At 47.2% G+C, this 25,018-nt stretch overlaps 2 protein-coding genes across 2 annotated transcripts; one reads left to right on the plus strand and one right to left on the minus strand.

Moving 5' to 3' along the window:
* Positions 1–2,807: 2,807 nt before the first annotated feature.
* Positions 2,808–3,660, minus strand: LOC6901943 (40S ribosomal protein S2-like). The gene has a single exon (XM_002133441.3). The coding sequence runs from the start codon at positions 3,618–3,620 to the stop codon at positions 2,814–2,816; it is 807 nt and encodes a 268-aa protein (XP_002133477.2). The 5' UTR covers positions 3,621–3,660; the 3' UTR covers positions 2,808–2,813.
* A 2,124-nt stretch (positions 3,661–5,784) lies between these two features.
* On the plus strand, positions 5,785–8,145 carry LOC4815933 (trichohyalin). Its single transcript, XM_001355286.4, has 2 exons — positions 5,785–7,765; positions 7,821–8,145. The coding sequence occupies exons 1-2, from the start codon at positions 5,880–5,882 to the stop codon at positions 7,870–7,872; spliced, it is 1,938 nt and encodes a 645-aa protein (XP_001355322.3). The 5' UTR covers positions 5,785–5,879; the 3' UTR covers positions 7,873–8,145.
* Positions 8,146–25,018: the final 16,873 nt, after the last annotated feature.

Genomic DNA, 25,018 nt, shown 5'->3' on the forward strand with positions numbered 1-25,018 from the left:
AGCGATCGAAATTTGAATATTATATATTTGATTTGTATACCAAAGAAAAGAGTGGGGGACTAAGACAGTGAAACAACATTTACAACAACGTTTTACCAATGTGCAACAGTCGATTTTTTTTGTACCTAACCCAACTATTGTGTTTTTAAGGAACTTCTAGAGTTATTCATAGAGAACTTTGAAAAAGTTGATAAAAACGAAGCAGAACTAGACCCCAAAGACACAAGAAAACAATCCCCAGGAAAATTCGAGCCAGTACTCGAAAAAGGAAAACGAAAAAACCCATAAGTAGAAATACCAAAAAAATACAAATTCACAGTATTCCGAAATACAGCAATCGAAAAAGCCAAAGATGTGTTTTCTCTTCTCTCGCTTCTACCTTTACCTACCTCGCTTTACCACTACCATTCGATAATATTCCAAAAGACAACCATTTGCAGGAGCCCGCCCGCCTAGCCTGAAAGGTCCATGGTCTTCATCAAGGAGAATAGGGTGTCCGCCAAGTGCATCGACTGGGACCTGCTGCACTCGTTCGCACCTGTATGAGATTCACGAAGGACTACCTACCGACCGCTGAGAAGGAGAGCACGAATTTCCATCTGAGCGAAAGCAGCGAAGTCGAAACGCAAGGTCATTCATTGTAGTAATGTCCTTGTTTGCTCCAAGGATTAATGCACAAATGGGTTCGCCTATGGTTAACGGAGTGCTGCGTTCGCAAGAAGCAGCAGGAGGAGCAGGAGGGCCCCTTCGCAAGGTGACCCCGGAGAAGGCCAAGGAGCGCGTAAAGGAATGTGAGCGCAGGAAGCAGCAGCAGGAGAGCGCTCGCTTTCGTAGCCAGCCCAAAGAAGCGGACCAGCTGAGGGAGCAGAGCATGAAGATGTCCGAGGGTGCGGGGGCCTGGATGGAGAGCATCGAGGAGCGTCCCATGCCCCTAAACTAGGGGTTCGACACGCTGCGTGGCACTGTTTCGTATATCGACGTAAATGGGTCTCTAATGTTTATCCTTCGACAGATGCTCGGGACTTTTAGGAATTCCTAACACAGCCTTCCTATCCTTAGATAGTAGGTTGATATCTTTTGATATCGCTTAGTGTTAATGTGTGTGTGTGTGTAGGAAGATGGGTTGCTTACGGCACATAAACCGTCTTCAGTTTGGTCGTGGCAACTAGAGCTTGAACCAGTTGGACTGCGGAGTGGGTATCCTACGATGCGTAAAGGAGGGTCTGAAAACACGGCGACAGCCTCTGATGATTGCGATGGAAGATGAGTGACAGACAGTTGTGGTACTGTTTCTGATGCTGACTTTAGTGATAAAATTGATTCTTATTTATAGGTAACAAAAGGTACAAAAAGTGTTGAGTCTGTACAAATATGTATATGTTTATGTAGTATGGATAAGTTCATTGTCTGGTGGGAAATTACGTCATTTTGATGATCAAAAATTGAACCGATGCATCCATCTGGATGGAAAACAAACTAAGTTTCCATCAAGAAAACAAGTGCTGTTTGCATTTTTCTACAATTACAGTCTACACGTATGTTTTTGAAAATAGCGAGAATTATTATTAGCCAAGAATATCATTATGTGGCTATCTTATGGAATTAGTGGAAATGGGAAAATTGTAAAAGAAGGAAGAATTAAACTGTAGACTCTTTTCAAGCAAAGAAAGCTGATTTTATAGCTAATTAAGACCATTTGTTCGATATTGCACACGCAGATGCCATGTCGAAGATGCAAACTGAAGAGGACAAGAGATTTCTTGAACTGAAGCGCCAGAACCAAAGACCAAGGCATTTTGCTGGACAAGACACAGTCTCGGTGAAAAAAGCTCAACGAAAATCCGAGCGAAGGACCAAGTCCGAAGCAGAAGTCCCAAGACCAAGAGAAAAGAGGGTGCGACAGAGATCGTTTCATTCAATGCCGATATTAACAATATCATCATTAGCTGTTGAACCTCTAAATCTGGACTTTCAATTTGTATGCGAAATAATAATATATATATGTATTATTAAAGAAGTTGATCCGAATATTGCAAGCGTTTTTCTAAAACTTTGACGACAAAGTTACTTTCATGGAGGAACGAGAAATGATGGAGCAATATATTTCCCAAGGAAGCTGAAGATTCTTCAGAATGCAAGTAATGAAGACTATCAAAATGCTCTAATGTGGTTGTGAACGTTGTGAGTTGCTGCGGACACCGCAACTCTACAGTTATACCCGATACTAAGTCAGTATGGCTCTCCTCCGGCAGACGCCGCTAATATTAAACGACACGACAAAGAGTGCGTGCGAGAGAGACAGAAAATCACTCTGAGCGTGACGTCGGGCGCTGCGTAGCCAGTGCAAATTGATTTGTTCCTATTGGCTATAAAAAATGTTCTGATCTGATCCAGATTCAGCAACCGGATAGATATGGTCATTATCTATGATTCTTCGTTTTTAGTTTTCTCGAATCTGCAATATTGTGGATGCAACAGACTTTCGCACAGATTTTCGCTCTTTGTGGGGGCGGAAGTGGGCGGGACAAAGTTTTGAAATATTTTTGTAGCAGTGACATATCACAGAAGTCTGGATCCAAAACATTGTTGCTCTAGCTCTTATAGTCTTTGAGCACTACGCGCTGAAGGGGACGGACAGACGGACGGACGGACAGACGGACAGACGGACAAGCAGACATGGCTCAATCGACTCGGCTATTGATGCTGATCAAGAATATATATACTTTATGGGGTCGGAAACGATTCCTTCTGGAGGTTACACACATCCACTTTTACCACAAATCTAATATACCCCAATACGCATTTTTTCGAGTCTAGGCATCAGCGTGCAGACGGGCTGTGGGCTTGGACAAGAAGTCAGAGTATGCCTGGTAGGGAGTGGAGCCCAGAGTCATCTCCTTCCACAAGTCTGGAGTGAGGTAAGCGTAGGTCTTGGCAATGGCAGCGTAGGTGGCCTTTGCGAAGTTACCCAGGGTGCCGGTCGAGCCACGGGCCGAGGTGTAGCAATCCTCAATACCAGCCATGGTAAGGACCTTCTTGGGGACGGGAGCCGAGACAATGCCAGTACCGCGGGGAGCGGGAATCAGGCGCACTGAGACGGAGCCGCACTTGCCAGTAACCTTGCAGGGCACGGTGTGGGGCTTGCCGATCTTGTTGCCCCAGTAGCCATGACGCACGGGCACGACGGACAGCTTAGCGAGGATGATGGCGCCACGAATGGCGGTGGCAACTTCCTTGCTGCACTTGACGCCCAAGCCGATGTGACCGTTGTTGTCACCGATGGCAACGAAGGCCTTGAAGCGGGTACGCTGACCGGCACGGGTCTGCTTCTGGACAGGCATGATCTTCAGCACCTCATCGCGCAGAGCCGAGCCCAGGAAGAAGTCGATGATCTCGAACTCTTTGATGGGCAACGAGTACAGGTAGATCTCCTCCAGTGACTTGATCTTGCCTTCGCGCACCAGGCGACCTAGCTTGGTGACTGGAACCCACTCCTTGGAGTCCTCCTTGCCACCACGTCCACGGGCGCCGCGTCCACGGCCACGACCGCGTCCACCACGACCCCCACGAGAGCCAAAACCGCCACGGAATCCACCACGGGCTGGAGCTGCGTCCGCCATTATGTAGGTCTATCAAGTGTATTAGGGGTAAAAGACAAAAACGAAAATATATTTCAACTTTGACTTCAAGTCGGCACCTCTAAACGTTGTCGAATCGAACTTAAACTTTATATTTTATTGTTTTTTACTAAAACGAACATTTTTAGACCCTGAGCCCTTTGATTCCGACACTTTTTTGTTCGCCCATAATAATAAGCCCAAGCCTAATTTTACTGACATATTGATGTACCTACCATAAGATTATAAAGAAATACATGATTCTTTTAAACTCAATGAAAGGGCCCAAAAATCCTAGGAGAAAAACTGTGAAACAAAATACATTTTTGCTATACCGTTTATAAGAAAAAGATATATGGTATGGTAATTCTAAGTTATTAAGTATGTCCGTATTGTACTTTTTTTGAGTTCGATTCGGGAGTAGTTCGAGAAAAAATCGGGATTTGCTTGCTATAGAATTGGGCTTGGTATAAATATTTTATGTTCTTAGGTCGATTGTTTGTGACTTGGATATATTTTCTAAATATGTATGTACAGGCCATCAATTAGAGTTGCAAACGAACTGAAGGTAAGTCCAAAACGTATCTAAAGTAATACCGAATGTACACGAAATGTCCAAAAACGGATAAATAACGTACCTGAAATGAGTTAAATCACTTAATATAGAGCCGGCGAAAATGGAGTCGAGATTGAGCGGTATGTTTAAGTTTTTCTGCAGTTAATCTTTGATAGTTCGGATAATGATCGAAAGCATTAAAGAGGCATGGATTCATGCAGGGCTCTAGTATACACTCTATTGGATATAACCATTTTGTTAATCTCTCGCCGCAAAACCAGCTCCCCCACGATATTCCAATATAAAAGAAAATTATTGTTGCAAATGTATTTTTTGATAATACGTATATTCGAGTACAATATTTTTGGATATTTAGATTATGCATACGGATGGATGGATAACTACCGATGGCTCGGGCGATCCCCACAAACAAAAATCATCGTCATCATATGTGCTTCTTGTATCGTGCATTTAGCAAAGGTTTACATACTTATATATTCAATATCGATTGATATCCATTAGAGGTAAGAGTAGAAGTTGCATACATATATAGATATGGCTAGACGAGTAAGAGAAGAAGCTGCTCAAAACTTTCCGCTCTATGTTATGACAATACGATCCCAAACAACAGCAACATTTAACTGGCTAAGATAACAGTGATTATGGTTACACTATGTACTAAAATACAATTGGCCAATATGTAATCGATGAAACGGAAACAACTTTGTTTTGGTTAACAACTTATAGACACCTAACTAGCGATATTAGATGGGTTGCTTCAGCTGCACTGCCGAATGTCCGGTGTCCGGTGGAGAGTGCTGCGCCTCCAATCATGGGTCCAAGTCCGGGCGGCTGTCTCCAGATTTCTGTCCTTCCTTCGGCTCCGAGGCCAGCCGAAGCCCGGTGACCCACACAACCGCTCTCTACTCGTCAATCCAATCGACTGCCAACCACGCGAGAGGAGTCCTGGGTCTTTTATAGTCAGAGTGTTTGCTTGGTCACAGTTGCTCCGGCTGTACACAATTTTACGGCCAGATGCCCATCTAAGTACTGGATATATGGCCATTCATTGAGTTAGCTTCTTTGCCAGCCACATTGTTCATTGCGTTCTAATTTGATTTTGATTGAATTGAAGTTATCGCAATTGTGCACTCTGCAAAGCAGGAGCTGGGGTAGGAATGGATGTATAGATACAGCATTTGACGTCATGTTTGGTTGAAGACCACTATAGTCGTAGTAAATAGAATTTTATCTTTTCATATATATGGTTTTGTTCCTCTACATAGCAGTCGTCCACGACAAAGATGCCAGTGACGTCAGAAGCAATCGAAGGACTCGCAATTTCATTCATGAAAATTGGAACAGGAGCAACGCATTAGGCTCACTTGAGTGGAGTCCACGCGTCTGCGCCACACCGAAGTGTGGTGGCGCAGTGGTGCACATGTGCGATAAGCGAAATTCAATCAATCAAGAGAAAATTGAAGCTCATCGAGCAGGAAGTGTCGCATCAAATGCGTGGGCTTTGGTGCGGCCACGGGTTCCACACCAGTAGTGCCCAGCACACAGAGTCGAGGATGGTTTGCTATAAAAGCGGAGACCTTCTACTGGTGAATTCAGTCAAGTTCTGAAGACTGCTGGTGCAACAGCAACGAACCAACTCATCGATTAATATCCAGTACCTGAACCGAATCTCTGACCCATCTGCAATGGTAGTGCAAGCTAGGAGGTTGAGGCTAAGCGCCCTTCTCCTGCTGATCCAGCTTAGCTGCTTTAACTTGGCCCTTGCCAACAGCAGATATTTCTGCAGTGGAAGTGACCGTGATCCATCCGTCTGCAGCAGCCGCCAGTGGGATGCCCGAAGTCTGGGGGAATACGATGAGCGCCTGGTGTACAGACAAGCCCCGGAGCGCAGCGAGCAACACACCCAAAGGAGAGTCCCTATGCAGTCCGCGGCCCGTGACGATCGTCGGGACGAGCGGCGCGAAGAGACGAAAGTCCGGTTGGAGGCTGACCGAGAGAGTCTCTCGCGAGTCTTGCGGCAGGAGGTGCCCTTCATCAATCGGGAATCGAAACGAGTGGAGGATAGGACCCGGGATGTTCGAGAACTAGTTGAAAGCCAGAAGCGTGAGGTTCGTGAGGAAAGGGCAGTGCGGCAGGAGGAACGTGAACGGTCCAGGGAAGTAGAACGAGAAGTTTCCAGACGCGATCACCGTGCGGAACGGGATCACGCCGAAGGAAGGCAATTGGATGCATCTAACGAGAGACAAGATCGAGTCAGCTCTAGAAATGTAGAACGAGAGGTTTTAAGACGTGAAGATTCATCCGATAGCCGTCGCGATGCACGAGCTACCCGGGAGACCCTCCGACGGACAGATATAGATGACTTACGGCGAGTTGAACGACAAAACTCACGAAGAATTAATCGCGAATCAGCACAGCGAGTAAACCGTGAATCCCAGCGTCTTGTGGAACGAAACGATCTTCGAAGTTCGGAACAAGACTTAGCAAGGCTTCAGGAGCGAGAGTCTAATGAGCGTGATTTAGATAGGCGCTTCAAATTAAGCGGAGAGGAAAGAATAGTGGAGCGACGTGAGAAACAAGAGCTTTCACGAAGATCGGAACGTGACATGTCAAAACTTGGAGAACGCGAGGAGCGCGAGAGAGTCGATGTCAAACGCCAGGATACACGAGAGGACATGCGACTAGCGGAACGACATGAATCCCGACGAGTTCAGGTGCAGCGCGAAGAAGTCCGAAGTGAAGAACGAGAGGTATCTAGACGTGAAGACCGTGAGAACAGTCGCAGGGAGAACACACGGCGGGAGGAACGTGATGACATGCGTCGAGGGGTGCGGGAATCTTCCCGTCGAGTGGAGCGCGAAGAATTGCGTCAATCTAAAACAGATGAACGGGACTTCCGAGCTAATGAAAGGCGAAGCATTGATCGAAGGGTAGAAACTGTTGACAGGGAGAGCAGGCGTCAGGTGGAAAGGGAAGACCTGCGTCTTATCGAACGAGATGTATCTCGTGGTCTGGAACGAGCCGTTCTCCGACAGGACGATCACGACTATTCAAGGCGTGAAGAGCGTGAGCGAGTTGATGCTAGCCGATTGGCTGGTCATAGGGACGAGCGCGGAATAGATCGTGAAAACCTTCGACGAGTGGAACGAGGCGATTTTCGACGGGTCCAACATGACTCGTCAATACGTGAAGAACGTGAGCATCGCGAAGACCGCGAGGAAGCTCGTGACCATTCTGCAATTCGACGATTGGATAGTCGCAGGGACGAACAACGTGTGGACCGCGATGAAGTCCGTAGAGAGGAAAATGAGCGGAATGATATGCGACGCGTGGATGGAAGTGATTTGGCTCGAGCAGAGCGGGATCTCTCCAGACGTGAGGCTGGTGAACGATTAGATCGTCGTGAGGTTCGTGAGTCCGTACGACATGAGCAGCCGCTGTCCAGCCAACAAGGGACCAAGGGCTGGTTGAGCTGCGGCAAGCGCGAGCTGCTGATGACCGGTCAGATCCTGCTGATGGCCGCGCTCTACAAAAAGTCGACCGTCAATGGCAAGGGACTCTCTGGTGTAGGGTAAGTGTTTGCTTCTGCCTGTTTTAGAGCTGGACTAATCAACTTCTATCTCCAGGAATGCTCTGGGTGAACAGATTCAGGGATATCTCCACATGATCGGTTGCTAATCCTACTAACGAACCTAACCTACCACAAGCCCCAGCAGCCTCACCCGATACGGACCAAGAACATGCACAAAGGACAAAGCACCGAACCCCAGAGCGCGACGAGCCCCAAAGCCGAGACTAGACGGGCTAGGACAAGACAGGGCATTCCCATGGTGGAGCCGTGTCTCCCCCACATGCATTGTACAATTTAATCCAACTGTTACTGTAACTAACCCACAAGCATAACGAAAATATAAGGGATACTCAGTTGAGCATCTGCATCTGCATAGCAAGCACGGCAGGAGCTTCGATTCCTGGTTGGGTTGCGGTTACCCCTGCATAGCTTGGCATAATTGGAGCATTCGAGTGTGTCCGGACGTGCGTCCGTGTGTGCATGGACATGGACACCGCAACTGTCCACTCGAATTCTCCTGAACCGAGCATCCTTTGGACGGGCCGGGAGGGGCCGGTTCGCTGCAATCGAATGCAACCCACATGCCTCGAGAGCACACTCTACCCTGAGCAGCACAAAGCTGAAAGCCAAAATTATTATTGCGATTTTCCATGCCGTTTGCCTTCATCCTAGTGGCTCCTTTGTCCTCTTTTGGCCCCTCTCAGATAAGTGTGTGTGTGTATCGGGGCTGATAAATTTCGCACATATTAGATGTTGGTCTGGTATATTCATCTTTTCGGGTTTCAAGAGATTTCCCTGGGTGGGGCGGCGGGCTGGAGGCTGGCAACAGCCCAGCAATGGCTCGGCAACCGACAAGCAGCCAGTAAGCCATCCTTAATCAGTGAAACCAACACAAATTTTGCACAATTTTCATCTTTTGGGGATTATTTCAACTGTGTGTGTGGCTCTGAGTGGAAGGATGTGTGCTCTCCGAACAGAAGCCTTCTATTCAGATATGGGCTGGCCTTGTTTCCACTCACTCTGGTAAATATAAATACGAGCTCTGCATGGGAGGTGGGAGTGCTCCTCCAAATTGTTGGGTGTATAGAACACTTAGTGTTTTGTGTATTGGGCCTGCAATCTATGGAAGCTTGAGAGACGGGAGTTGCGGTAACCCCACTTTGGGCTTGAAGATGGTCCAATGCGGATGAAACTGATGAAGATCTGTTGGGGGTGATGGCCATCAATCAGCCACATACTCGTACATCTATGGAATTATTCCATAATGCTTCCAATCAGGCAGTTGTTGATATTTTGTATTTACCAGTGGATTATTTTGGGGCTAGATATCAGTAGATAAAGCCTCTAATGACGTAGAGCAATTTCTTGGGTCTGGTTTTGCATATCCTCTAGGTAGTCAATGCTGCGCTTCTGCATCTTCAGAGTAAGGCTTTTTCAGAATTTATTTAAAGGGATTCCCATAAAGGATTTAAACCCAGTGCGATTTCTTTATTGCCTCTCTCTTGCTGTTTTTTATTTTTTTTTTGTGAAACGGAAGTGGGAAATATCAATATACACTGTCTCGTTCCGATATTCGCCCACACACACACACACACCCAGAAAGGAACTGTGGCTGAGGCAAGTTGTGTGATATGGAAGTGCCACAAAAGAGCAATAAACCAAACAAGAAAACATCATAAAAAATTGAGTTTTCAATATTTATACGAATTAAATAATTCACGCGCATGGGCCAGGTCCAAGTCCAGGACCAGAATCAGACCCAGGCCCACGTACAGAGATGCAGACACACACACAGACTCAGATACCGTTACTGGTACAGATGCACAGAGACTGGGGCTAGACCAAACAAGAAGCTCGCACTGGGGGACACGCCAATTCTCTCCTTGGGAGTGGAGCTGGGGACTGTGGCCCGCACTACGCCATAGGAGAAGGGAGGGAGCATAGAGCTCTCTGGGCCGGGCATTTTACGAGTATTTGAGGTTTATTTTATGCTCCCGCACACTCCCGAATGCAAAACAACATAAATTCAGTGTCAGAAATCATAAATTTCAATAAAATAAAAGCAGCGAAGTGCCAAATAAATACGGGGGGAGGGCAGAATGTAGGGTCTGGCTATGGGGGCTCGAAAGGGTAGGGTAGGGGTAGGTTCCACGCTTCAGTTGGTTAAGTAAAAGCAACAGCCAAGTGCAAAATTTATTTCCTTAAAACAGAAAAACAACCGCGAAAAAAGCCCAAGCTTTATATACTCTTACACTAAGCTCCAGAAAAGAAATATAATAGATATATTTATTATAGACATGTACATATAAATAGACAGGTGCATGTATAAATTGATTATAGATATATGTATGTATATCTCTCCCACCGATATGAGTTAAAGATCCCGCGACGACGAAGCAAGTGTATTTTCCCCAAGGACTTTTTATGCGACAGCTAATAACCAGCCAAGAATTTACCTACATATGAGACTTACATATATTGAAACTGATCAAGAGAATATGTACATAAGTATATTAAAGATTGCATCTACAGGGTACGAAATGATTCCTTATGTGCGTTTCAACAGCTGATTAAAATGGCAACACTCTCTGCAAATATGTACAAAAAGGCAAAGACAAAAAAGAAAGCAGGGAAACTCCTTTTTCAATGAGTGTGTGTGTGTATTTTGCATAATTTAATGGATGCTAGAGGGCAGAGGGCAGAGGGCAGAGGGCAGCAAAGGGCACTGGAGGGGTACTGGAGAGACTGAGTCTGGGAAACGGGGGTACAGAAGCCCCTCCATAAAGTGGCCGCCAGGCTGCCGCAGGATGCTTTCTATCAAGTCAAGGTAACGGCCGAAACTTGCCAAATATTTCATGAGGCAACGCGGCAAATGTGTTGCACACAGCTCAGCGGGGTGGGCTGATGGAAGGGAGTGACTGGTGGCTGGTGGCTGGTGGGCAGTGGGTCCTGGTGCTGCTGCTGGGAAAGCCAAATGGTTTTTCTTTTCGTGTTGCCATTTGCCAGCAATTTTATAAATTATCAATTTCGCTCGTTCAACGGCAAAAGGCAGAAAAGCATAAAGGCAAAAATGAGGAAAAAAGTAACTGAAGAAAGAAGAGAAAGAGAGTCAGAGAGGAGAGGGTAGGGGAGGATGGGTGGCGTCGCACAAAATAAATAAATGCAATAAGTTAAGGCAAATGGAAAATTGTGAAATTGGGAAAAATTGGAAAACCGCAGAAAATTGCAATTCTCCAGCGAATCGAATCGCAAAATCCTCCACAAGTTGCCATTAAATGTCGATTGAGGGGCTGCAACTTGCAATAGAAGGGTGGTGTGGGGTGGTTTGCTGCGCTGTGCTGTGCTGTGCTGTGCTGTGGGGGCCCAAGGGTGTCCTACCCTGTCCCAAAGAGAAATGTGCAGTTAAATAAAAATCAAAGCGGTTTACGCTATCAGCAAACGATTGCCGCTCCGCTCCCACCATCGGATCGCAGAAGTTGCGTTGACAGAATCAGGCTGCCTCGTGGCACCACCGTGGTCCCCCAGTCACCCATGCCCCCACTTGTGGCATCTGCATTTGGTGGCAGAGTAGAGCAAAAGCGATATTGGTTTATGCAACAGACTTTTATGGGTGCACATCAGAGCTGAACAGGAGACAGGCGACAGGCGACGGTCGACAGACGGGCGACAGACGGCCAGAAGAGGAGCAGGAGTCGAGTGAAGTAAGGCGAGCATTTGGCAATGCCAAACTTTGACAGAGCAACATTTTGCAATGGAAAATCCATCCAGGTTGAAGCTGCCACAGAGTGGGGCACGGTATACGAGTACGTATTTGGGTCGTACCGTGGGTCGCACTGGTGGCAAGCATCAATCGCAGTTGTGCAAATAAATTTGCTGTTCACGTACATGAAAGCCGCTTGCACAAGCCTGCAATCATCCTCAAATATTGCCGCAGTTCGCCCGGATTCCATTTCCAGATCCATTTATACACTCGAAACTATTCCATCATGGTTTCTGAAACTAGTTTGGACCATAAGAAATCTCATAATACATTATAGTATGTGTCCATAAATACATACATGTATATATAAAATTATATTTATAATTTCTATCTTCTTGTACAAATATTATACTATTTAGATAGCATCTTTGTTGTGTTGTTAGTAATTACGAGTATAGAAGGGTTAATAGATTTCCAAGCCAGATGTTAAGATTATTCTTAAATTTAAAGCACTGTACCACAAAAATATTTTCTTCTCGTGCAGCACTTTCTCTTGGTTGAATTGAAAGGCAACCGCATGTCAGATTTGGATAGGCATAGGTTCCATCCTACCGCTCCCTCTCCCTCCCCGCCCTTCCCTCATTTCACCTGCTCTATGGCCACAGTTCCAATGATGACATTTGCTGGGAGTAGACACAGACCCGACCAGCCAAATCTCAACCTTAACCTCAGCCCCATCTTTTTGCCATCTGCCAACCCTTTCGCCCATTTCCAGCTGAGTTTTATGGGATTTTAGATATTTATAGATTGCAATCTCTACCGCTGTCTTCCCCTCTTTCTCTCTCTTTCTCTCTCTCTCTCTCTAAATCTGTCTCCCAAAGTTTCATTGGGGGGACAGTCGAAAGTGGCTGCCGAATGCCACCGAAATGGATCCTCCAGGGTGGAGAGGTGTTTCCTCTGCTGCCGTTGGCGCTGCCCAGCGGAGCATAAAAAATTGCTGCACTCAGAGCCGGCACTCTGGCAATGGATGGGGCGTGGATGAAAGCGAGCGAAAGGGACGACCAGCAGGGGGCCCAGCGGGAGATGGGCCAGGGCTCGAGCGAAGCGAGTGTGGGGCACCCTAAACGATAGAAGGCAAAGTCAATTTAGTGAAAATGCGAGGAACCAAGTGAAATGTCATAGCCAAGCTGAATGCTCCTGCTCCTAGCACTACCGTGCCATGCTGTACACCCCCATACCTCCCCAAAAACGTACATATATCTTCCTATCACACAGCGAACAGCTGTCATTGTCAGTGGGCCACATGCCTGGGATGCTGTCCTGCTCCACGCTCTGGCGGCTGCCAAACCAAGTTGCACTTTTGCCTGGAAAAATAATTCCTCTTCGCCTCAGCTAGGACAACACACACTCGTAGGAGTACACAAACTTGAAGCTGCACGGCTCTGTTTGTCTTGGTGTTTGTGCCGCCTGCCATTGAACCAAAGGAAGGACTCGACCAAGTCATTCCCCACTTGGCTTTGACTTTGACACTTTTCGATACAGGAGCTTGCAGACGAGACTCTGGAGAGAATCGAGCAAGCAACAAATGATGGTGGAGAGCACACTTCTATCAGCGATTATGGCTCCCGTCCCGCCTTTGGCCCTGTTTGCATGCCAGGGTTTGCAGGACGCGGCTTGCAGGACGCGGAGAGCGCATATCCTGCAGCTTCTGTTCTCTGTCCAGCGCGTGACTGGTCGGCTCTGCTGCACTGCCACGCCCACTTTACATACATGGGCAGGCGGACAGTGACGAGGATTCAATTTGAAATGCACAAACAGCAAACAAACTGGAATTTGGAAGCGGCTACGTGACCTGGGAGTGTAATATTACCCGTAGAACGGGCAGAGGAATATCAACGCAGAACGGATAGTGGGCCAACAGACGAAATGGGATTATCTGAGCAGGCTCCGAATAGATGGGCTGAGGTATGGGCTGTGGAGCAGCCAAAGTGCACCAGTTAGTGCTCCCGGAAAGGGCTTACCAATGGCTACCAAGGGCTAACTTTATCCGGAACTACGAAAACGAAATAATGTTTTACTTAACCCATTCCCTTGTACACTCTTGAACGTATCTTTTCTTAGAACTGAACTGTCCTTGGTCCTTGTCCCTTGTCCCTGTCAATGTCCTTCCATCTTTCACCTAACCGTTAACTTATAAGCCACTCGTAGGCCTTTTTACACCTACACCAATCTGAGTGCTGCTTTTTGGAGCAACCCAAATTCAGTGCACTCTGTTGATCAAACTTAAAGTTAATCCCAGTACCTACCAATATTTTGCTTGGATTGAGCACCAACTCCGTCTTAGTCTCAGCTTAATGTTAAGTGCAATTACAGCTGGTACGAGTATGTAGTAAAATGTTGTGCCTTTATGCAAAATATAAATCCTTAAGCTTTTCTACAATAATGAACCTAAAGCCGATTCGGCAGCTATTAGATTATAATCAATACACAAATAAATAATTAAATATAATTGCAAAAGTTAAAGATTAAAAGTGAAAAGTTAAATGTTTCTTGATATGAGTTGCGTTGAATGAACTTGTGAGGGCAAACTCCTCGTTCGAATCATTCTTAATCGTTCTTTCAAATCATCCTGAAACCACTGAGGACCTGTTTACACGCACACATTTAAATGAGCTGCTGGGAGGGGCTGAAAACACGCAGTCCAAAACCTGCAAGGAACAAAATCGCTCGATTTTACTCATTGCTTTTTACTTATTTAAAATCAACAAAGAACATATCTACAGTCATACATACATACATATGTGCTCGTGCATCAGTCCTAAACGAGTTTATTCGGGTGATTTTCATGTATGAGCGTTTTTGCAAACACCCAAAGCCGATATCAGATTCAAATCCTTTTGTAGTATGAATCATTGCGAAAACTGAAGAGCAAGGCGTATTGTCCATAAGAATGGCTTTCGTAGGCTATCATCTGTCCAATTATATATTTCGCTTTGTCGGAAATGTGTGTGGCGGTTCGCTTTTGGATGCCAAACTTCTCTGAAGGATGGGTGATACTTCTGCATGTTTCTTCGATATCCTGTCCTTCATACGAGCGTCCCAATCGAATGGGCTCCCATCGAGTAATCCACTTCAGAGAGTTTACCGGTTTACTGGTCCACCTATAGGGAAACCTTTGGGGAAGGTTTACGATCCGTGGAAACAGACACAGCTGCATGGACGAGTGGGTGCAGGCAGAAACAGAGCGAGTGCGAGGGCGCAATGTCAATGGCAATTTATGCGGCTAGTGGACCGTGGACCGAGGGCCGACTTCGGATGGTCGGATGGCAAATAAAAAGGTGTTGATGGACTGCGACATGGCTGCACAAATTGTATCGACACCACCCTGGAATATGGCCAGGCGGAGCATGAGGAATCCCCAGATCCAATCCAATCCCGTCCAATCCCATACCGTCCCACACAATCCCGTTCTGACGCGTTGCAGTTGAAGCTAATTAAACGCGAAAATTGCAGGGGGTGAAGCAAAATTGTTGCCAATTTGACAGCAGCTGGAGGGGGTGGGGTGGGTTGGTGTGTGGCGCTACGGGTTTGGGGTAGGACAGGGTCGGGGCGTGGGCGTGGGCGTGGCGCTGCCTCCAGGGCGCCCATTAGGGCAGATTGCGCTGAACTGGTCGGTTGAATGTTGCTGTTGGTCGATTGCTGATGACGTTTTGTATTCGATTTTATTTCCAATTGGTTTTCAGTTCGAGCGGCAGCAGAAATTTAATTGAATATGGCAGCGGAGGAGCAAACGCATTTGAAGGATCTCAGTGGATGCGGATGAAATCGAAACCTAACATAACCCAGAAACAATCCACTACCACTCCCAGCTCCCGACTCCCATCGCAATCCAAACCCAAACGCCGCTGCGTTGGGTTGGCCACAGTGGAGCTCGCATTAGAATGGAAAATAATTGCAGCTGGCGTCATTTCAATTAGGTCCGTTGTATGAATTTGCTAATGTAACGCTAGTCCCCTACCCGCCACCATCCCATCATCCCCTATCAGCCCCTCCACTCAACCAGCTCACTTCTGCCCCCCAATTTGTTGCTAATTGTATGGCAGTTACACTAAGAGAAATGACAGGGGCCAAAGTGTTTCCTTGGGGAAACGTTTATTCTCTCTCTGTCTGTTCTTTTTGTAGCAGTGCATGCCCATGGCCAATGCCGAAATTGAGTGGCCACAACGGACATCCACCTCAGCTGTGCCACCCCTCTGTCCGGCAGCCCCCCCAGTGGCCAGTTGCCAGTTGCCAGTTGCCAGCTTCCAGCTTCCAGTCGCCAGCTCATTCCCAGCGACGTTTTCCGTGCAATTTGCCAACTGCACTCCAGGGATGCATTTTGCTGACCAACTGATGTTGCTCTGCAGCCTCAGGGAAGGGAGGAGGGGCTGGCGGGAGTACCGGGTGGGCTGTCGGCCTAAACATCGAACTCCATTCCCAGAAAAGTTTCACTCGCATTCGCATTGGCAGCTAATGGCAAAATATGAGCCAATATGCTTGGCCATAAATCAAGTTCAGCAAGCCATGCCCTTGTCACTTTTCCACGGCTTCTACCCCCCCTTCCCAATGCCCACAAATCAGTCACTGTCTACCTCAATTCTTTTCAAATCCTTAGCGGATTCAGCGACTTCATTTCAGCGCCATTAGCCAGCCTGAAGCCAGCCGCCAGCCACGAGTGCGAGTATATGTATCATTCGATTCCTAAATAGCCATAACTCTGTGGAATAGGCTCGAAATTGATAATTGATTTGGCCATTATGATGTTCCGCATCCACCTTCGCATCTCCCACAGTTCCAGTTCCAGCAGTTGTCCACTTCCGGCAAATGAAAGCTAATCGCTAATGGGATGCTCGTAAAGACAGGTCAGGTCTAGCGAAGGAGTCCGATTTGGAACCGAAACTGCACGCGTGACCCCTCTGGTTTTCGCTTTAGACGATGTTGTGCTTTTGTTTAACTTAGGAGCGTTGGACGGGCGGCGTCAAAAGGGGGTGGGAGAGGGGGAGGCAATCATTGTCGATTTGCCACAAACAAAAACTCAAAGCAAACGAAGCTAAGGAATTTGTGTCTCGTCTTCGCCTCGGCCAAACCATTTTTGCGGCGAATTCAGGAAAGCTCTGCTGAGCAGAGCTCCGCTCGGCAGCGGATACGGATACGGAAACGGAAACGGTCCGAGAGTAGGGCACATCGCCGATGGGCGCACCGTACTCGTACTAGGTCCAGTTCCCGTTGAGTTTGAACAATGGGGTTGCGCTTGGGCCTCAGTGTGGCTTTGGGCTTGGGTTTCGGGTGTGGAGTTTAGGGCTTGGGACTTGGGGCTTGAGGCTCAGCTTGAGTGCTCGCCTCGCCTCGCCTCGCATCGGCTTTGGCTTCGGTTTCGGGCTTGGTCTCGTCCTGAGCTATGTCAGAAGTTGGCAGCGTTTACTTTATTGTGCTTTACACTTTTCGCTTTGCCAGACGCAGCACCGCCGCCGACGACGCCGCCCCCGCCCCTGTCCGTTGCCATGCCACCATCCTACTGGTGTTGCAAAGTTGTGCGGCACGGCACGCTGATGTATGCTCATATAACTTTGCCACTAACGAGACTCATGAGCTGCATAATAATGAGCCAAAGTCGAGAGTCCTGCCGGGCCCCTGCCTGCTTCCTGCCTGCCACTATTTGGGGCTTGTAATCCTGCAGGCTCAGGCTTCCTCCTCTTCTCTAAGTTCTTGTGTGGCTGCATTCATTTCGCATTTATCGACTAAATATGCCGGCCATCAATCAGTCAGCCTCTGCTTCTGCTTCTGCCTCTGCTTCTGCGTCTCTGCCTCTGTTTCTGTTTCTGCCTCTTCCCCATACCGCATTCGAACCTGAGGTTTATGGCCTGGCTATGAATGAAGTCCGTACGATTAATCAGCCAACTGATTTCCCAAACAAGACGAACAACAATGCAAGTAAATGCGGGCCAATTATTCATATTTCCTTCCCCAGAGCTACTCTCAGCACTGGGAGAAAATACCTCAACGACATCGACAACGTAGCTGAAATCCTTACTCAGCAAAATGAACCGAGTTCATTTAACGAGTTTATTTTAGGAATAAATTGTAGAAAATATTTCGGTCTTAGATGAGAATTCAATAATAAAATTAACAACTGTGTGCCAGTGCATTGTCAATTCCTCTTCCATCTCCATCACAGATATTCACCTGTGAATACAAGACGGCTCGAGGGTGGTTCGAGCGGAGCTTCGAGGAGGGTTGGAATTTATGAACTTGTCCTGCCAAATGATTTTCTTGGATTAAGATTTACATTCGCATAAGCTCAGGGCTAGTCGGTGCATACACGTATATATCCGTATATGTACGTATACATTCCTGATCTGTAGCCACATCAAAGTACTCTCGACTCGAATTGGGGGCAGGATTGCGATATGGGCCAGGGAGAAAGCGTGTCGGTCGGGAGGAGCCTATTCTGGCCATCGTCTTTTCAATTAGCCTGATGCAAAACAGTTCCACCAGTACTGTACTTCCTGCCTCCTAAGTATCCCTCGCCAACTTCCTACTCCCTCTGGCACCCTCCCGTTTCTGCAACAAGAAGTTGGGGGCCCCTGACCATTGCGTTGCAAGTGCAAATTAGTCGAGAGTGCCAACAAATTTAACGAGCAAATTTACACTCAGCGAGCAGCAACAGAAAGGGAGCTCAAGGGGTCTCAAGGGGGGCGCAAGGGTGGGCTCAGAAGGGCAAAGAGGGGGTATCTGGATACAGGAAAGCAGAGTAGAGGGGTATTGTACGCGGAGCCATGACCCGAGTGCATGTCCGTACCCCGATCAGCACGGCCGGACTCTGGGGCACGGCTCTGAGCTGAGCACGCTGAGCTCCGGCTCTTGCTCCGACTTCTGCTACGGGCTGTTGCTGAGGCAAGTTGCAAATTTTCCTTTTTTCCCATCTCTATGTACTCTCTGTATCTCTGTGTCTGTCTCTCTCTCTGTGTGTGTGTGTGTGTGTGTGTGTTTTAATTTAAGGAACACAGCGCCACAATTGCCCAAAAAGAGAGAAAGGGAGGACGAAAAAAGTGAAAAGCCTCGTGGCAGGGCGAACCTTTCAGCTCTTTCCAGCCACAGCCCCAGCCACAGCCCCAGTCCCAGCCCCAGCCCCAGCTCCAGCCTCAGTCCCAGCCGTAACCCCATTCCGATTCCAGCTCCTTGCTTGGCATCTCTGTTTCTTATTACACTGGGGCGTTGGCCACTTTATGGCGCACATGGACTGCATGGACTGTCCATGGTTGACCCTGACTCGCCTGTTACTGCTGCTGCTACTGCTGGTCCGGATCAGGAAAGCATTTCTTTTTCTTGGTGGGGGACACGTGTGTTTGTCGTTGGAAATTGAATCAAAAAATTGAATACAGTGACCGGCTTGGATGGATCGTACTGGAGGGAGAAGACGACGGAAGAGAACGAGGACGGCAACCGGTCGGGGCCGGGCTCAGGCCCCATCCGTCCCATAGCATCCCATTACGGTGCCAAAGCTGTGAACCCATGTCAACTTTAATTGAATTTGATAGAACGGATATTTAGCAAGGCTGCGCACCATTTACACCATTAGCCAAGGCTCGGCTCTGCGAGGGAGCCCGGGAAACTTCATCAGGCCAAAGGTCTCCCCTCATCTTCCGGCTCACCTTTACCCCGAGTCCCTCTCAAATTTGTAAATTATTCCCTGGTTCTTGGGGTCAACTGAGGTGGCCATGATTCAACATTTCAGGCTGCAAATGACACCGCAAGATGACGGAGTGAACCCACGGATAATTATGAACCTTTGTGTTCAAAAATACAGCGCATAAAACTAATCAGAGATGCTGGAATAAAATCGCTATCAAATTTCAGGAGAGAAGGAAAGAATAACAGCCCAAACCGAAAAACCCACCACCATTAATGCTTCAAGGAAGAAAATGGACACATGGATGAGAATCGGCAAGGCGTACCAATTGAACATTTACGATCCCCGCCCGCAGCATAAGTAGGCATAAGGCGTGTACGCTGACTCCAAGAACCAGTTGAAAGACGTAAGGCCGTCGCTAATCGACTCCGACGGCTTCAAGCTCACCGGCCAGTACACGGCCAACCTTCAACGCAGTCGTCAACAGCGAGGCCCTCGTCAAGACCGTTACCGCGTCCCGAACTGTGGTCAAGCACCTATGCCGCTACTGGTGCCGCCTAAACAACGTATGACACAGCAGTCGCCTAACACTACTAATAACACTACCTATACCTATACGAATCGAACGGGATATGCCCCAATCAAACCCGATTTCATTGGTGCTAGTACCAAAATGGGCCGTACAGCTTTAGGTATGCATCATATCATTCCAGTTCCGGCTGTACGAGTATCTCCGTCAATCCAAGCCAAATACGTCTTATTCAAGCTTTTTTTCCCTAGGCAATGCCGTGAACTCTAAACAAGTTGTACCTTTTCCGTAGTCCCCTTTCCGTTAAAAGCACATTTATCGTTTATTTTAATAAACTCGGAAAGCTGTTGCAAACTGGGACTGATTTCTTTCGACTCCCTTTAATGGGTCTACTTCGGTCCGCGCTTAAGGCCATTCCATCTCCTTCCAGCTACCATCTACCATCTACCATCAAGTAATGTTACGTGCACTATTTTCCAGCTGGTGGAGTAAATCAAAAACAGTATCCGAACTGGCTCACATCTCCACCTCCGCCTCCACCTGCTGCTTTCCTGTACATTTTATTTCAATGCCGTTTGCTTTTGTTATTAAATTGCCAGCCACATTGCGCAAACTGGGGAGTATTTATTAAGTCATAAGCATCAGCCCCAACCCGTACCCACACCCACACCCACACCCACACCCGGTGTGTGTGTGTGCATTGGCTCTAAGCAGCCGCACTCGCACCCGACGATGCAAAAGAAGTGCAGTTCGCACCTAAATACTCGTAGCCGTATAGGTATGGCTACAGGCACAGCTGCACGAAGGCTGCATACGGCGGAGAGCGCCACAAAGTTCTCTGGCTGGAGGAAAGAGAACAAAGTGCACGGCGAAGCATAAGAACAACAGCAGCGCGGCAGCAGGGATGGTGTGGGGGGATATTCGCATTCGCCCAGTCAACGCCCTATCAAACGCGGGACTCGGAAAACGGAAAACGGCTCGGAAATGAGTTAAATTGAATTAATCAAAGTCGAAAGTATTTGTAAGGTTTTTCTAGGAACAAATCCAGAAAATAATATTTAATTATAAATTATATAAAATATAAAATCAGTTTTTTATTATTTACCCACGCATCCCACTTAATTCTTCCTTGTTTATTTCGTGAATCCTGGGCTATTTACACATCGAAAGATTGATCCCGATATAGTACACGTACGTAGATCAGGTCTTCATTTCCTGTGATAAGGAATCACAATTATTCAGATTTCTACCGTTTTTCTTGGACACACTAGCAACCTTTTGAAGCCGAGTCCTTTCCTCGTTTTCTACAGATGTAAGTGTGTGTTTGGCAGGGGTTGACTCCCCAGCAATGGCACTCTGAATGGCTTGCGAATCCGGCGATTTTCGTATTGTTCCTTGGCTCTTTATGCTCCGTCTTCGGCCAGGGCTTGTGCTCTGTAGACGGGTATGATGGGCTATTGACCAAGGTTACGCCCTGTCTGTCTGCCCGCTACGTAAGCCTCTGCCTTGAGTACAATTATTCAAAAATGCATTTATATTCCGATCTTAATTTCAAAATGAGGACAGAATTCAAGCTGAGTTTAAGGCCGTTTTGGCTGTGGAATCAAAGGTAAATATTTGAAATATATGTACATATATAACAGATAATAAGAAAATATAAGGATAACGATCAAATAATCTTCGGATATTTGACGATAAATCGTTTGAGATACTTTTGAGAGAGCCAAACGTAATAAACTCCAAGGATGAAAGTAGTCTGATTAGAAAGATTTTAATTTAGCTGGAGTCCAATGGTTGTTCGGCTTAAGTCTTACAGGGTATTTCTGAGTAAAGTTCTGTTCAATGGTAGTGCTCCCCGCCAGTCCCATTTTGTTTTCGCCTGCCGTGCTGAACCCTGACACGCGAGCTGCTGCTGCTCCTCCACGGAATGAAATTCTCGTTTAATTGCTGCAACATACCCGGGCTCCACACATGTTGCACATACCAGCGTGCCAGCTGTGGTGGCGGCGGTTGGAGTTGCAGGAGCGGCAACCAACCAGAATAAGCTCGGCAATAACTAATTGAATTATGTGGCCAGCAGACGACTCCACTACCACTTCCACTTCCACTTCCCCTTCCACTTCTGCAGCTCCAGCTCCAGCTCCATCTGCAGGTCCTCCTGCTGCTCCTATTCCAGTATACCCTGTTGAGATCATTTGTTGCGGAGTTCGGCCCGGATGAACGTGGAAATGTAGCGCTTCCAAGCCATTGACTCGGAATTGGGTTCCCCCTGTGGGACGACCTGTAGCACGGCTATCTACCTTTTCCTTGCCTAATTTGACATGAACATGCATACGATTGATTCTCTAAAATGGCTCTCTACTTTAATCTGGCTAATCCACGAAGAACATACGTAGTTCTGAATAAAATTATCCACGATAATTGTTATTCACATGGGGACGGGGACCAGCACACACACTTAAATGTAAGGCTAATTAACTGTGGGAGCTGACTTTTTCATATGATTATAGCCCTTCTGACGGATCACATGGCCTGGACTGGCAAATGATTTTTTTGCACAAAGGCGCGACCCTTTTGAGCTCGCCGACATTTTCCCACTGGGCAGCGACAATGGCTCGAAGGGCAGTCCGGCAATCCAGAGTTGCAGCGCTCATTGGACAACCGCTGGGAAATATCGAACCCACTTAAGTCCCTTCTCCCGGACGTACATGGACACGGACACGGACACCGACACGGGTACGGCCAGGAGCAATAGCAGGAGCATGGATATCAAAGTAACCGCACCCCTCATCACGGCCCACCCACTCTACTGGCTGTACAAGTAGTATATGTGTCCGTGTGTTTACTCGGACTATTGACAATTTGTGCAGCAAAGTCAAAGCCATGAGCATGATGTGGTGCGGGTTGAAGGAGGGTTGTGTCTGGGTGCAGGTTTGGACATGACAGGACAGAGAATGCGGCATGCAGCAGGCAGCATGCAGCAGGCAGCAGTCAGCAGGACAAAAATGCAGAGCATGATTCGCCTTTTTGCTTCAAAGTTGAAGCTTTCATCAAATGCAATGAAATATTTCACATAATGAAGATTCTCTTGAGCCACATACAAATACACACAAAAAAGGACATAACCACGGGCCACACCACACACTTTACGCATGGGTTGGCATATGGAACGAGAACACGGCCAATGAATCGGTGTGAGTGGTGGGGCTTATTGGCAGAGGAAATAGAAAAAAAATTCAAAGAGATGTTGTCCGGGAGCCAGATATTAGTCGGATATTTTGTGCCACAGTCATATAGTACTCGTGGTCGGATACGTTTTATAACAGTTTAATACGCGCAGGGGAAAAGTTGGACACACAAAATGGCCACGCAAACACCTTCTGTAGCAGGTTCTTTATCTAATACTATCCCATTAATAAATCCCAAGCTAATAAATATTGATTGAAATTTGAGAGATAGCCGGATAGCCGGATAGCCGGATCTCCATCTCCATGTCTCCCCCACTTTGAGCCCAAAACACTGTTTGACATTCGAACCCAAATAAATATCAACTGACTGAGCCGAAAATGACTTTATAATCTTATTAATTTTTAATCTTCCAATCAGCTAAGGGCGCATCCATTGTCAGCGACCCCAAGCCTGTTCCCTTCGACCCCTAATTATATTTGGGCAGGCAGGAAAGTTATAAGCAATGAAAAAGGGACGGGCAGGAAGGGCGGGAAAAGGGTTTCCATTGACGAATGGAATAACTTGCGGAATCTGTGGATCCCCTTTGGAAACTTTTTCAATTGCTGTTAACAAAACAAGACATACAAATTGATTGCCAACTTTTGATTAGGCCTGCCCCAATCGGTTGCATTTAGACGTCGATTGCCTTCGTATCTCTTCTTCAGGTACCTCATAGCTGGGACCAGCTCTGGACCTGGATTAATTGAAAGCCTCCGCATTCAAATGTCTAAAAGCCAAAATCCCGCAAATAATATTCACAAAACTAAACAAAACAAAAAAAAAAAAATAATAAAAGGGTAGCCCGGCAAAGGAAATTGTTCGAGCTGAATTTGCATTTGCATTTGCTGCCACCGCTGAACCGCCGCACCACTGCACCGCTCCTGGCTCCTGGCAAAAGTTTTTTCGGTCCGAAATTACCAAGACAAACTTCCATGCCCCAGTCTGGCGGGCAATCGGAATAGGACTAGGACTGGAACTGGAACGGGCTCTCCTCTTGGCTCCTCCTGCGGCAGCGGCTGGAGCTGTCCTCTAGCCGGCAACCACGCAATTAAGTTGCATAAAGTTGGTTACATGATTTGCAAGTTGGGACTGGTAGCTTGGCAACAGCAACAGCATCCGCATCCGCATCCGCATACGCTGCCGGCGCTTGCGACTATCGCGACCATCCATAATGTCCGTATCGCCGTCTCCCTTCCACCCTGCGTGCTCGTGCTTAAGTCTCTGGCCAAATGTTGATTAACATATAATTGGATTCTAATTAATGCTAATTGATTTGTGCGACATGTGCTGTGCCCTTTGTCTTGGGGACTGGGACAGGGACAGGGACATCACTTTCGAAGTCTTCCACTCCCCAACCATCGTCGTAGTGGCTGGTTGTGCTGGACGGCATGGGTGGTTCGGCATGTACTGTTTGCTCGGCTTGTCATTTCTGGGGGGCGTGGGACACCTTAGATTCACATAGGGAGGACAGATGTACGCAGACATGTGCATGCTTATCCTTGAATTGCGGCACGACAAACAGTTCCAGTCGCCAGACCGCGTCACGTGTCAGATTGAAGGGGCAGCCGGACAAACTTTACACCACACACAGACACACATGGCTGGAGAGTCAGCCGGATACGGAAACGCATCCAAGCAAACACTTGCGCACACAGCGAAACACTATCGCACATACATATGTCCATTGACATGTTTGTATGCTTGTATATGCAACAAAGATGCTTGGAACACAACCAATTAGGCGCTGTCAAATTGTTGGCATTTGAAATGCCGACACACGATAGATTGCAGAACGAACAAAGCATCCACTCTCCACACGATACTATCTACTTTCCCGCCCTCAATCAGTCTTTTATTTTTCGATAAAACCTCTTCCCGCTTTCCAGCTTCCGATACTTTCAATTATCCGAATTCTGATATTTTCTGGCTCTTACAGCCCATTTCTTATGAGTTTACATATTATAAAAACTATTTATGCCGTTTCGACTCGCTCAAACTACCTGCTTTTCCCCACAAGTCCTTCACCACTGAAGTCTGGCAATACGACCTCTACTGTTCTTTGACATTCCCTCGGTTTCATTCATTTTCCAAGGAACCTGTTCGAATCGTTGGAAAACACCTTAGCCT

The sequence above is a fragment of the Drosophila pseudoobscura genome, chromosome X, assembly GCF_009870125.1.
Source record: "Drosophila pseudoobscura strain MV-25-SWS-2005 chromosome X, UCI_Dpse_MV25, whole genome shotgun sequence".
In the NCBI taxonomy this organism is placed as follows: Eukaryota; Metazoa; Arthropoda; class Insecta; order Diptera; family Drosophilidae; genus Drosophila; species Drosophila pseudoobscura.